Source organism: Aquila chrysaetos, chromosome Z, assembly GCF_900496995.4.
Source record: "Aquila chrysaetos chrysaetos chromosome Z, bAquChr1.4, whole genome shotgun sequence".
NCBI classification, from domain to species: domain Eukaryota; kingdom Metazoa; phylum Chordata; class Aves; order Accipitriformes; family Accipitridae; genus Aquila; species Aquila chrysaetos.
The window spans coordinates 76,112,320-76,124,449 of record NC_044030.1 but is presented as its reverse complement, the minus strand read 5'-3'; the positions used below and the strand labels follow the sequence as shown (position 1 = coordinate 76,124,449).

Genomic DNA, 12,130 nt, shown 5'->3' with positions numbered 1-12,130 from the left:
AATCCCAAGCTGCTTAGATACCATTTGAATGTATTGCCTTCACTTTCAAAACAACTGGCTGCTCTCACTGTGTTTCTCAGTACTTGCAATAAAATAGTGACTGCTATGGTCTGGAACCCAATAGGTAAAGGTAAAGCCATTACACTGTCCTTTGGTGCTGCACAGTGGATGCAAGGCTTTTATTTTATAAAGGACTATTTTAAGACAAGAGGCCCAATAGAATGATGCCAAGTACAGCAGATTCTTCTAATACCCTATGCTTCCCAGAGGTAGCCCCACTTTCTTCAGGGGTCCTCTCTTCCTATACCTTCCACAGAAATGCCAGGGAATCCTAGGAGGCAACTCCCTGGGAACACATCACTTCTGTTATCATCATCGGACCATACATTCCTTTACATCAAAGCCTTATTTGTCAAGCAACATATTTCCCCTCTCCTACATACACTACAACAGCATTCTTCCTGCAAACAATATATACCTTTCCAGCATAGTGAATGATGCTGAAGCACAAAACACGGCCTCGGCCTGGCTGGAAGTGTAAACTCGCCTTGAAGCTGCTGTTTAGTTTATCCACAAACGTCTTATCAGTTGCCTGCAAGAAATCAGATTTCATAGCCAAATGATAAGGCTGCAACAGAGACCTTATTAGGGCACATGGAAGCAAAACAAAGCGTTAGAAGTGTCCTTGGCTGTGTGACAGTTTTGTATTGTACTCTCTCTCTCTGATTCTCCACAGGCATGCCAATATCAGTAGACTGTCCCTGATCTGGCTGTCCTGTCTCATCAGTCACACACGGGGTCACCTCTGTTCATCCTGCTCTTTAAAGTCACGCTCCAATGTAAGAACTCTCTCTACAGCCCAGATATTTATTGCTACATTCCCCCCCACTATTTTCTCTGCCCCCTATCTCATGCATACCTGAGGGAATGCACTCTGCTCATCCAGAAGAGACAGAAGCCCAACTGGCTTGGCCAGAAGCAGATTCTGCAGGAAAAGGAGACACATTACACAAATGTAAAGCAATACAGGGCATCCACTTGCACCTACACCACCCTTTGAAGAGGTTCTTCCCAGGTGCATCTCCTCCCCATGATAGAAAGAGCAAGACTCCTCTTTTGGCTTGATGGAGCAATTCTCTTCTGTCAGTCCTCTCACTCACCAGAATAGGTTCATTATTGTTGAATGTAATAGTCTCCCAAGGCAGCTCTTCTTCCTGATAGGCAGCCTGCTCCAGCTGGAAAATGTGCTGAAACAGAAAAAAGAGGTTGATACACCCAGCAGACTTGGCTAGACAACCCTGAACATCTTCCTTCCCACCCTGAACAGAAGACACCCATGGCATGAGAAGTCCAAGATGCAACTGCTGTTCTGCATCCTCACCCATAAGCCTGTCACTCCCTGATGCTGGTGCATAAAGCAGGAACACTTCTCAGAGTGTAAGTGTCCCTGCTCTGCCAACTTGGGACACTGCTTCACCCTTCTACTTCTTTCTTCCCTGCACCAGTGGCTCCCCTGCCACAGCAGAGAAGGTTGTTGCTCTCTACCCTGCTTCATTAATCACCATTTTTGTCCTTCCAGGCAATAGACCTGTTTTTCCCCAAGCTCTCCTTCATATGCCAGGTAGATCAGTGCTCGGCTTTCTCTGCCACATAAGGTGAGATCACCCACAGCAGACTTACATGGTTGAAGAAGTGCTGCAGCTGCTCATTGGCCAAGTTTATGCAAAGCTGCTCGAAATGATTCACTGCAAAGTTTTCAAACCCAAAAATATCCAAGATACCTAAAAGAGGGAAGATGAGCACAACATGGAGCCTGCAGACCATCCCTGCAGATAGCTGTGTACCCCAACACACAACTGTATCTCCCATCATCCAGCTCTTGTGGCACAGGGAAACACCAGTCACCAGTGGCACCTCGCCCGTAAGTGCCCTTGGAGAACTGGTTAGGAGAAGCCCCACTCTGACCCCTGGTTCCTCTGCAAACCCAGAGTGCCCCAGAACTGCTTCAGACCAACCAGCTGCTGACAGTTGGCCAAGGCCCTACAGACTTCATGCTGCTAGCTAGTATCTCCAACGTGATCACATGTTTGATAATGGATCCCTGCACGCAATCTCTGAAAAACCTCATATTGTGCCTTTCCTTCATTGTGGCTGAGGGATGCACATTTGAGGACAGGACAGGAACAAGGCAGGGAGAACTCACCTATCTCCTTCAGTTCCACCTCAGGATCCACGTTCTCAGCCAGAAGCTCATTGATCTTCCAAACGATCCAGCCAAATACTCGGCCATATGCCACCTTTGCAATGGAGTCCCGAGCATCTATACAGAGAGAGCAACAGCAGCTCACTGAAGGGCTCCAAGGAGAGTAGGGAACTGTCGTTGTTTAACCCCAGGCAGCAACTAAGGACCACACAGCTGTTCTCTCACTTCTCCCCCACCCAGTGGTATGGGGAGGGAATCAGAAAAAGAATTAAAACTTGCAGGTTGAGACAAGAACGGTTTAATAGAACAGAAAAGAGAAACTAATAATGATAATGATAACACTAACAAAATGACAATAGTAATAATAAAAGGATTGGAATATACAAGTGATGCACAATGCAATTGCTCACCACCTGCCAATCGACGCCCAGTTAGTCCCTGAGCGGCTATCCCCCCACCCTTGCTCCCCCTGGTTTACATACTAGACATGACATCACATGGTATGGAATACCCCTTTGGCCAGTTTGGGACAGCTGTCCTGGCTGTGTCCCCTCCCAATTTCTTGTGCCCCTCCAGATTTCTTGCTGGCTGGGCATGGGAAACTGAAAAATCCTTCACTTAGCACAAACACTACTTAGCAACAACTGAAAATATCAGTGTTTTATCAACATTCTTCTCACACTGAACTCAAAAACATAGCACTATACCAGCTACTAGGAAGACAATTAACTCTATCCCAGCTGAAACGAGGACAGGAACACAGCACACCAGCTGGCTCAACACATTCACCTCTAGCAACAATGTCTAGGGGTTTATGAAGCTATTTTAAAAATCAGATAAACATTAGATATCTGTCTGATCATCCCTGTCCTCTGCACGCTCACACAGAGCTCTTTCATTCCAAAATCTTCACGATCTTTCTACAAGATCAGATATGGCATACTAGGGCACTTGTGAGACCATCTAAAATGGAAAATTTAATTTCCAAGAAAGTTCAGCCACTTTTTTGAATATCCAGAGACATGCTTTCCCCTTGCAGGTCTATGGAGTATGGATGCCCTCACTGCTAAACCAAGCAAGAGGCTCCGAGTTGTACCTGGAAAATTGAATGGTTCTGTTCCTCCTAACCTACAGCTGCAAAGTGTTTAAACACTGTGGGGCAAGAGGAGGATGCAATTGATGGAAAACTTGTTGACATCTAAGAAGGAGACCAAATCAACATGACCTACTGCATGATGGGAGACATATATTTTATTGTCCAGAGAGATGCAAGAGAAGACATTGGGAAAGAGAACTAGCTAATTCCCCATTTTCAGTTTTTATTCCATTTATTTTAAGCAATAATTTAGAAATCCTGGGATTTCATACTTTCTTAATTTATTTTTTAAATCTTTTAACTGAAGCTTTTTGTGCAGATTACCTTGGATAATTTTCTTATCGAAAGTGAAAATAACACCTTGTTCTTGCTACTTTAACATACTCCCCTTTCATCTCACTTCTTCCTTGATACCTTGCTATCTCATTGATTCTCTGTTACTTCTCCATCTACTACCTAGAGCTCTGCACGCTGCCAGCACTCTGCAACAGGAGCCTTCCACTCTTCTGTACAAATACCTACAGTTTCCTCCTAGGCTGGACTAAGGGAGAAAGCAAAGCTAATTCCTTGGTTTCTCATTTAATCTCTGCAGTCTCCTGGAGATCAAACAAAAGCAGCATTCATGGTCCTACATGTCAGTAGAAGACTAAACAGATAAACATTGATATACTTGCCTCTGTGCAAGAGGAATGAAGGGGCACAGACAGACATCTTTGTTCCCAACAAGTTGCACATGTGTGGGGATACCCTTCCATCAAATATGGTCAGTTTTTCTAGCCTGCACATCTGCAATTCATTATGTTTCTTACCTTCTGCCTGCTGCTGGGTGTGAAAACGCTGAATCTGCTCACCTCGGGTCACCGACATGGTACAAATAAGGCAATTTAACAGTTCATCTTCTTGGACTCCAAACTGACTCTGGGAGAGAGAAAATAGATGAGGACAGTCAATAGTAAACCCTTATTCTACTTGTGGGGATTGTATCTCCTTGCGTCTGTGCGACAACCAGTGTAACGGGGTCATGATTCAGATTAAGGGCCTTTGAGCTCCGCTGTAAGATAAGTACTGCTGTTAACATTTCGTAGCACTGGAGTTGGATCTGGGCTCTGAGATCTGCATTATCCCTGCAGTGACCAAACTCACTCTTGCACTTTCTCTGAAATACTTTGTGCTGCCACCTTTCACTTTCTTTGGGAACCATGCCAGTCCCTGCTGAGTTGTTTAATGACTTATTGAACAGCACCACATGGAGGTGACTGTGCAGGTGCTGAGATGTCTGAACTTCAGCAGACATCAGTCACACGAACCCACAAGAGACAGGAAACAAAGGGAACTCAGACACAACTGAACCCCCAAGTGCCTGCTTTAACAGGAATTCCCCTCCCATGGGCAAAAAACAAGGAGCAGACTGTAAGAAGCAAGACGAAAAGAAATTGGCTGCTGAACAGATGCAGGTGGTTGTTTCAGGTGTGGTGTAGGAGGGAAACAGGCAAAGAGATGGGAGGGAAACCAAAAACCAAGGCTGCTGGCATTTCAAATAAAAAGACATAGAAAGGGCAGAAATAGGTTACATTTTTCTGTTCTGTGTTGTTAACAAAGCAGGATAATGCCTCCATCCCATATAATAAAAAAGGGATAGTCCTTGGGAATATATATTTCTTAATCTGTGATAATTTCATGTGAAATAGTAGAAAGTTTAATTCTGGATAACCAACAAAAATTAATAGCAGTTAAGGTGGTATGCTTGGACAAGACCTGTCAAAAACACAGAACTAGTGTTCAGATACTGCACACCTCAATTTCTCCAAGGTATCATCACACCTAGTAACACATAACATTTAATTTTAAAAAGCTTGTATTGTATGAAGTCAACAAGGCACGTGTGATATCACCATATGCAAGACACTGGTTCTAGACACACAAGAAATAGAAGCTGGGAAGTGTGTCTTTGGGAATGAATAGCAGCGAACACAGATGCAGTCATGGGGTCATACTGTGCATTTCTGGAAAAACCTCTGTGTTCTTCAGGAACTCACACTGTGAGGCAGAATCGTCCTCTGCCACCTCTGGCAGGAGCAGCTCCTGCAGACACACTGCCCATGGGAACCAGCATCATATCCATAAGGTTTCTGTCAGGTCTTCTTGTGACTCACCGCTGCAGCCTTCAGCCATCCCTGGGAGACTTCACTCACTTTTACAGACCCATCGGTCTCCTCAGGCTCAAAGGTCACATTGCCCAGAGACAACACACCAGCCAAGATAGTCTGCATGTCCACTTGCTCCTAAAACACAAAAGAAAGGTGACTGAAAACTTATCAGCATGTAACATGTACAACACAGAGGCCCCAGAAGTTGGAGAGGTGAGGGAAAGGCACAGGCAGCCTGTGGGAAAAGGCTCTACACAAAGCCTGACAGACTCAGGTGGTTTGGAAGCAACATGGAAAATCCAGAGAGGAGAGGAATAGGACTGAGCCTCAAAAGAGCAGCCAGAAAGAAACCCTATGCCTGCAGTAAGCACAGATGGAAATTAAACAACCTCAGAACTGACCTGTTCTTGAAAGCCCACCATGTCAAGGGCATTGCACACCTCTTGGTATTTGTGCTTCCAGCACTGAGCTGCATCCGATGTACCAAATCGTCCACTTATGTACCTGAGAAAGTGTACAGCCCATACAAAACCGTCACACAACCAGCACAGCAAGTCAGTCCTACCCCAGAGGAACAAAGCAGATTGACACCAGTGGAGACACGAAAGGGAAACTTTTCCAAGGTAACGTAGCAAAGAAGAGACTCCAGACCTCCCAGCTTCCATGATGACCCATAAGATCTCTTCACATAGCTCCATTCAGATCCAACTCCAGCTTTCATTCATTTGTTTACCTGTACCAGGCTCCACAGAGAGCCATAGGGCAAGAGGCATAGGCTCCATTATGCTGCTTTCACCTCCACCCCCCATCATGAAGACTAAACTAGGCATGGATGGTCTGCCTTTGAAGTACCTGTAGAGTGAAGGATCCAATAGCCCATACATCTCCTTTTCCTCTGAAGAAAGCCCAGCAAACATGTAGTAGAAGATATGGAAATTCCTCTCCCCGATATCTTGTTGCACTACCCGTGACTTCTCTAACAGGTACTCACTCAGCTTTGCACCTTGCACTGCACACAAGAAGGTGACAAGGTAAACGTTGCACTTGAGGACATGAAGCTGATTGAGCTGTCCCACGTCTCTTATTTGGCGATAGGAGCATGGAATTGTCCAAAATAACTTTCTTGTGTGCAACACCTTCTAGGCTGCCCAGCACCCTGAAAATGGGCTTCTCCATGCTTCCCATCATCTTAGAGATGTCTGCTCAGCTCCTTTAGCAGCAACCAAGGCTTCTGGCTCTACAGAGTATTAGTGATACCTCCCCTGCACTGTCACCCCCATCTCCTTCCTGTTCTCCCACACTGTCCAAACCCAGGTCTTATCCAACAGTTGTGGTTGCTCTAAGATTTTACGGAATTGCACACCCTTCCCACAGGGAGTCGGGTGTCAAAACTTCACCCTCCACAAGTTCTGGCTACTCAGTCCACTCCCTCCAGTGCCTAACCATGCCCCAAACTAGTAATTGCCCTTGACTTTACCTGTATTATTCTGGAAACGCAGCTGTATGTATTTTCCAAAGCGGCTGCTGTTGTCATTTATCGCAGTCTGGGCATTGCCAAAAGCTTCAAGCAACGGATTTACCTAAAAGAAGTGAGCAAGCAGAAGCAGCATTCTTCAAATTAAGTGATCCAATCTAACTTACTTGGAAAAGTTTAACGTCAGCATTTACTATTCAGCATTCAGCTGGAATAGGAAGCACTCCATGAGTACTCAAGAGCACCTATTTTATCATACCCTGGATAAAGGAACTGAAAGAGGTAAATATAACAAAGACTAAGTAGCATAAGATTACTGAAAATAAGCACAGTCAAACTGATTAAATTGATTTGATCTCAGTAAGATCACTGACTTATTTGTTAAAAGATAAGGTTGGTATAACAGATTTCCACAAAGTATCTGACATGGTATCACTAGATAATTTTGACTGCTATACTACAGCAATAAACAAGGTAAACATGGCACTCAGTAAATGTAAGCATGGTAACTTAGCTACTGAAATTTGTAGACAGTGTAAGGCTTAGGACAGCAAGTTATAAAGAAACTAACAGAACAATCAGACCAGCTTGGTCAACTGACACAAACAAGGTGAAATGACAATTTTTCTATATTTGAGCAAATAATGCCTGCCAACTGGAAGAACAATGCCTTAGGGTACATGCTGGGCAGCCTCTGAACACAGCTTTACAGCATGACACTGTAATCCCAAAAGGGCTAACTTAGTCCTTGAACATATCTACAGGAACCAAATAAGATTCCTATTATTTCTTCACCATCACCTCTAGGCTTTCCAAGGGCAGCTCACCTGGATTGAAGTGAACTTTACTTCTACTCGAGGAATTGCAGGCTGGCTCCAGGCACTATGCTGAGCAAACACAGCTATCCTGCTTCCTGAACCTGCTCAGGTCAGAAGCAGCTTGGCAGTGTGGCCCAAGCCAGCTCTAACCAGAGCCAGCAGGTGTATCAATGCCACCTTCCCACAACAGAGCACAGACATTCACCTCGGATCCACCGTGGATGATACCACACTGAAATAATATGCCATTACAGACCCGAAAGCATGGCACAGTGTATTGGGTTTGTGTGGCAAGGTTTTGGGAGCTGGGGGGCTACAGGGGTGGCTTCTGTAAGAAGATGCGAGATGCTTCCCCCACATCCAACAGAGCCAGTTCCATCTGGCTCCAAGATGGACCTGCCACTGGCCAAAGTTGAGCCCATCAGCAATGGTGGTACTGCCTCTGTGTTAACATATTTAAGAAGGGGGAAAAACTGCTGCGCAACAGCAGCCAGAAGAAAGGAGTGAGAACATGTAAGAGCAACAACCCTGCAGACCCCCAGGTCAGTGCAGAAGGAGGGGAGGAGGGGATCCAGGCGCCGGAGCAGAGATTCCCCTGCAGCCCGTGGGGAAGACCATGGTGAGGCAGGCTGTCCTCCTGCAGCCCAGGGAGGTCCACAGTGGAGCAGATCTCCACCTGCAGCCCATGGAGGACCCCACACTGGAGCAGGTTTTCTGGCAGGACTTGTGACCCTGTGGGGGACCCACGCTGGAGCAGTTTGTGAAGAACTGCAGCCTGTGGGAAGGACTCACGTTGGAGAAGTTCATGGAGGACTGTTGTTGCCCGTGGGAGGGACCCCACACTGGAAACAGGGAAGAGCGTGAAGAGGAAGGAAAGGCAGAGAGAGTGTGTGATGAACTGACTGCAACCTCCATTCCCCATCCCCCTGTGCTGCTTGCGGGGAGGAGGCAGAGAAATTGGGAGTGAAGTTGAGCCTGGGAAGAAGGGAGGGGTTGGGAGTAGGTGTTTTAAGATTTGGTCTTATTTCTCATTATCCTACTCTGATGTTAATTGTCAATAAATTAAATTAATTTTCCCCAAGTCAAGTCTGTTTTGCCTGTGACAGTAATAGCCGGGTGAGATGTCCCTGTCCTTATCTCAATCCATGACCCTTTTGTCATATTTTTCTCTGGCTGCCCAGTTAAGGAGGGGGAGTGGCTTGGTGGGCACCTGGTGTACAGCCAGAGTTAACCCACCACACACAGAAAGATCTCTCTGGCTCTACAGTAAACCCAAAAACACAGACTTTAAAATGAAGTAGTCCAAGAACTCACTCTGCTTAATCTACCACATGGAAGGCTAAAGTATGCTTTGCTCAAAAAACCTCACAACACCTTGGGGAGCAATTCAAGTGGAAATACTTCAGACCAAAGAGACAAATACGTTTCAAAATCAGCTAGCAAAAGTATATGAAAACAGCAAAGATGAAGTTAGCCAGTTAGCAGCTATGTGCCTGACAGTAAGTGTAAGAATAAATACCCAAGGAAAGGTGACTGAAGGCTGTGTGGATTCTCCATCCTTGTGTACCATTAAAACAAGACTTCATTTTTCTAATAAAAGTCCTTGTTCTACCTCAAGCAGGAAATTCTGAAAATGCACCTAACCCCTTGTCACAGAGAACCTGATGAACGATAGCAATAGTTTTCTATCATTTAAGATACCAGTATATTCCCAGCAAACAGAATTACTGACCTACCAACTGTTCTAGTTTGTGGTCAGCTACTTCACCATCCTCACGCACTATTTTCTTATGTGTCTTATGTTTTGCTTCCTGACTTCCAGTGGTGATTCATCAGCAGGCTTCCCGAGGCTAATGCAAGTTGAAGATGCAGAAGCAACACTGCTGCAAGACAAGTACCATCCTGTAATGACCCACCTGAAGGATCTGCCGCTCCAGCTGTGAGTTGCCTTTGCATAGGTTCATTATGTGCTGCAACAATAGCTTCGTACTCTCTGTTTTCCCTGCACCGCTCTCTCCACTGCCAAGAAAAATCAAAGGAAATTCCAGCAGCTGTAAAGTATAGCTGTTCTGCCCCTTACACCTTAGTGCCCCATCATTTGAGAGTGCTCTCCTGTCCAAGAGCTTCATAACTTTTTCAGCTAAACTGCATGTATGAGTACAAACTCACACCACAGCTTTACACCGCGAGTCCCACAAGGTACTGATCCCTCCCCAGTGGATTTTTTTCCCCATCTGCAAAGGAGTAAGGTATACCCCATGCCATCACTTCTGGATGGGATGCACTGGACAGACCATTTGCTCTGCTTCTTAAGAAAAAAATATATCTAACTTCTGGAAAACAACCTCCTTCAAAAGCGATCTGATACATCGACTCCCCCACATATGCTGGAGTTGACAGCTTCCTCCTCCTTCAGAGAGATTTGCCCCGTCTATCTCATATCCACAACTGAGTACTGATCTTGAGATACTGTTGCAATCTCAAATCTCAGGCACTTCACACATTTACATGCATCAGCCAGTTGAGAACGCGGGCACGTCACCGCAGAGCCATCCACACACCCACAGTGGCAGCGGTGCACGTCACTCTGCCGTCACTCTGCCATCATACGTGCCCAAGCACCTCTGCCCCCAAGTCAAACAAGCAGCACTTGGCAAGGGCAGTTTCCCCTGTCCTGGGAGGGGGAATGTACAGTCACTGAGACGTGTCCTTGGTTGACAACATCATACCAGCAGAGAACTTCAGCGTATGCATAGAAAAAAAATAATGCAGGAAATGCTGAAGGTATACCTGAGGGCAGGTCTCCCTTTCCACACCCGACCTTTGAACATCTGGTGTGGCTTTACTGCTTTTAGCTCCCAGTGGCTCTGTGCTTGGGATCAAGTATGTGTCATAGGTGGCTAAATACCTCAAATACTACAACAGATACCTGATCTCAAGCACAGATCAGGCCATCGCCATCTGAATATGCACAAAGACAGACCATTTTGCCAGTTGAGAACATGCCATGCAGACAGCATCCCTGCTTAGTATGCAAGATGGTTTTTTTTGTTTTCAGTGACTTGCTTCGTCCACAAAAGCACTATCAGTCAGCACTCCCATGGTTCGAGCTTGTCCTTGTACCCTCCAACAAGCACAAAAGCTTCAGCAGGTCCTGCAAATACTATCCAGCTGCAGATGTGTAACTGCCCCAGGCTGTGAAGAAGAGCAAAGTCATCTCTAGGAGACCAAAGTGCTGTACCACTAGCAACATACACACCAGTTAATAGGGTTGCAAGATGCACAAGAGCAGCTCAGACTCTCATCTCTGAGACCACAAACTGCTGGCAGAAAACAATCAGGCCACTGACTTCTTGGCAAACACCCACAGGTTACTCTTTCTTGTCTTCCATCTCCCAAGGCACATACTATGACTGTTCTCCACCCCTAAGAGCCCTACCAGCAGCATGTCTTCCACCTGCTGACTCCACAGTCACCACTTCTTGAGAGCACTTCAAGTAAAGCGCAGGCACTGATGGCTTGCAGACTAGGGAAACGAGTGGGGCTCAAGTGACCCTCAAGGTCAGCTCCCAGTCCCACCACAACACTGAGCACTGATTCAGCAAGCCTGTAGACTGAAAATACTGACAAAATGATCAGAAGGCCAATATAAAGGAGGGAATATTAAATCAAACAAGCTGGCAATTAACATTTTAACTGCAGTGACATTTAAACAGTTCTTTACAATACCCAGAACAGGCAGTCAGTGATTTGAGGCTTTCTCTGCTAGTTGATGTCATCTGAGGCTTGCCCTATTAGCTGATGCTATCTGCTGCCCTGCAGTTTCAGCAGAACAGTAGTGACAACAAGTGAAGCGCTCGTGACACTGGTACGCACCTTGGTTACAAGAGCCCATTTTTTTCGCTTCTAGTGCACGGAACTGCCCATGACAATAAGATTTTCCCTGACTGGGTTCCCAAAGGTCTTAGGGGAAAAAAAAAGCTTCTACTTTTTTTTCTCCTGCTCTCTGGTTACACATGGACAGCTCCGCTTTGCGAAAACAGGTTCCCTTCATTACGTATAACCTTTATCACAGCACTTATGGTGGGAGTTGTTCCGGCAAAGAGCAGCACCCTGTGGCTTTCCCGAGAACTCGTTGAATCTTTCCAAGGCCACATCCCCCCAGAAGCAAACCCAAAACATTTAGCTGTGTTACCAGCATCGGCAGCCGATCCACCCCACAAAAGCCAGCTTTGTTTGCCGGGCACCTCCGTTCGCGACCTGCCCGCTCTCCTGTCCAGAACGCGGGCAGCTCGGGAAGAGCGATGCGCTGCAAGCTGTATTGCGTCTGGCTGAGTTAGAGTTAATTCTCCCCATAGCAGCCCTCGTAGTGCTGGTAGCTAGAAAGGTGCT

At 46.0% G+C, this 12,130-nt stretch overlaps 1 protein-coding gene across 4 annotated transcripts in view; it reads right to left on the bottom strand.

The window, feature by feature from the left end:
- The window catches only part of LOC115337327 (myosin-IIIb-like), a 29,653-nt gene that overhangs the window by 14,761 nt on the left and 2,762 nt on the right, over positions 1-12,130 (bottom strand). For 2 of the 4 annotated variants that reach the window (XM_030005550.2, XM_030005549.2), the window contains exons 4-14: positions 9,655-9,757; positions 6,924-7,026; positions 6,299-6,455; positions 5,848-5,950; positions 5,453-5,581; positions 4,109-4,217; positions 2,204-2,320; positions 1,681-1,781; positions 1,161-1,247; positions 920-985; positions 479-592 (exon numbers count right to left, since the gene is read on the bottom strand). In XM_030005550.2, coding sequence (XP_029861410.1) covers positions 479-592; positions 920-985; positions 1,161-1,247; positions 1,681-1,781; positions 2,204-2,320; positions 4,109-4,217; positions 5,453-5,581; positions 5,848-5,950; positions 6,299-6,455; positions 6,924-7,026; positions 9,655-9,757 — 1,189 coding nt within the window. The other 2 variants (XM_030005553.2, XM_030005551.2) reach the window with 2 other exon arrangements.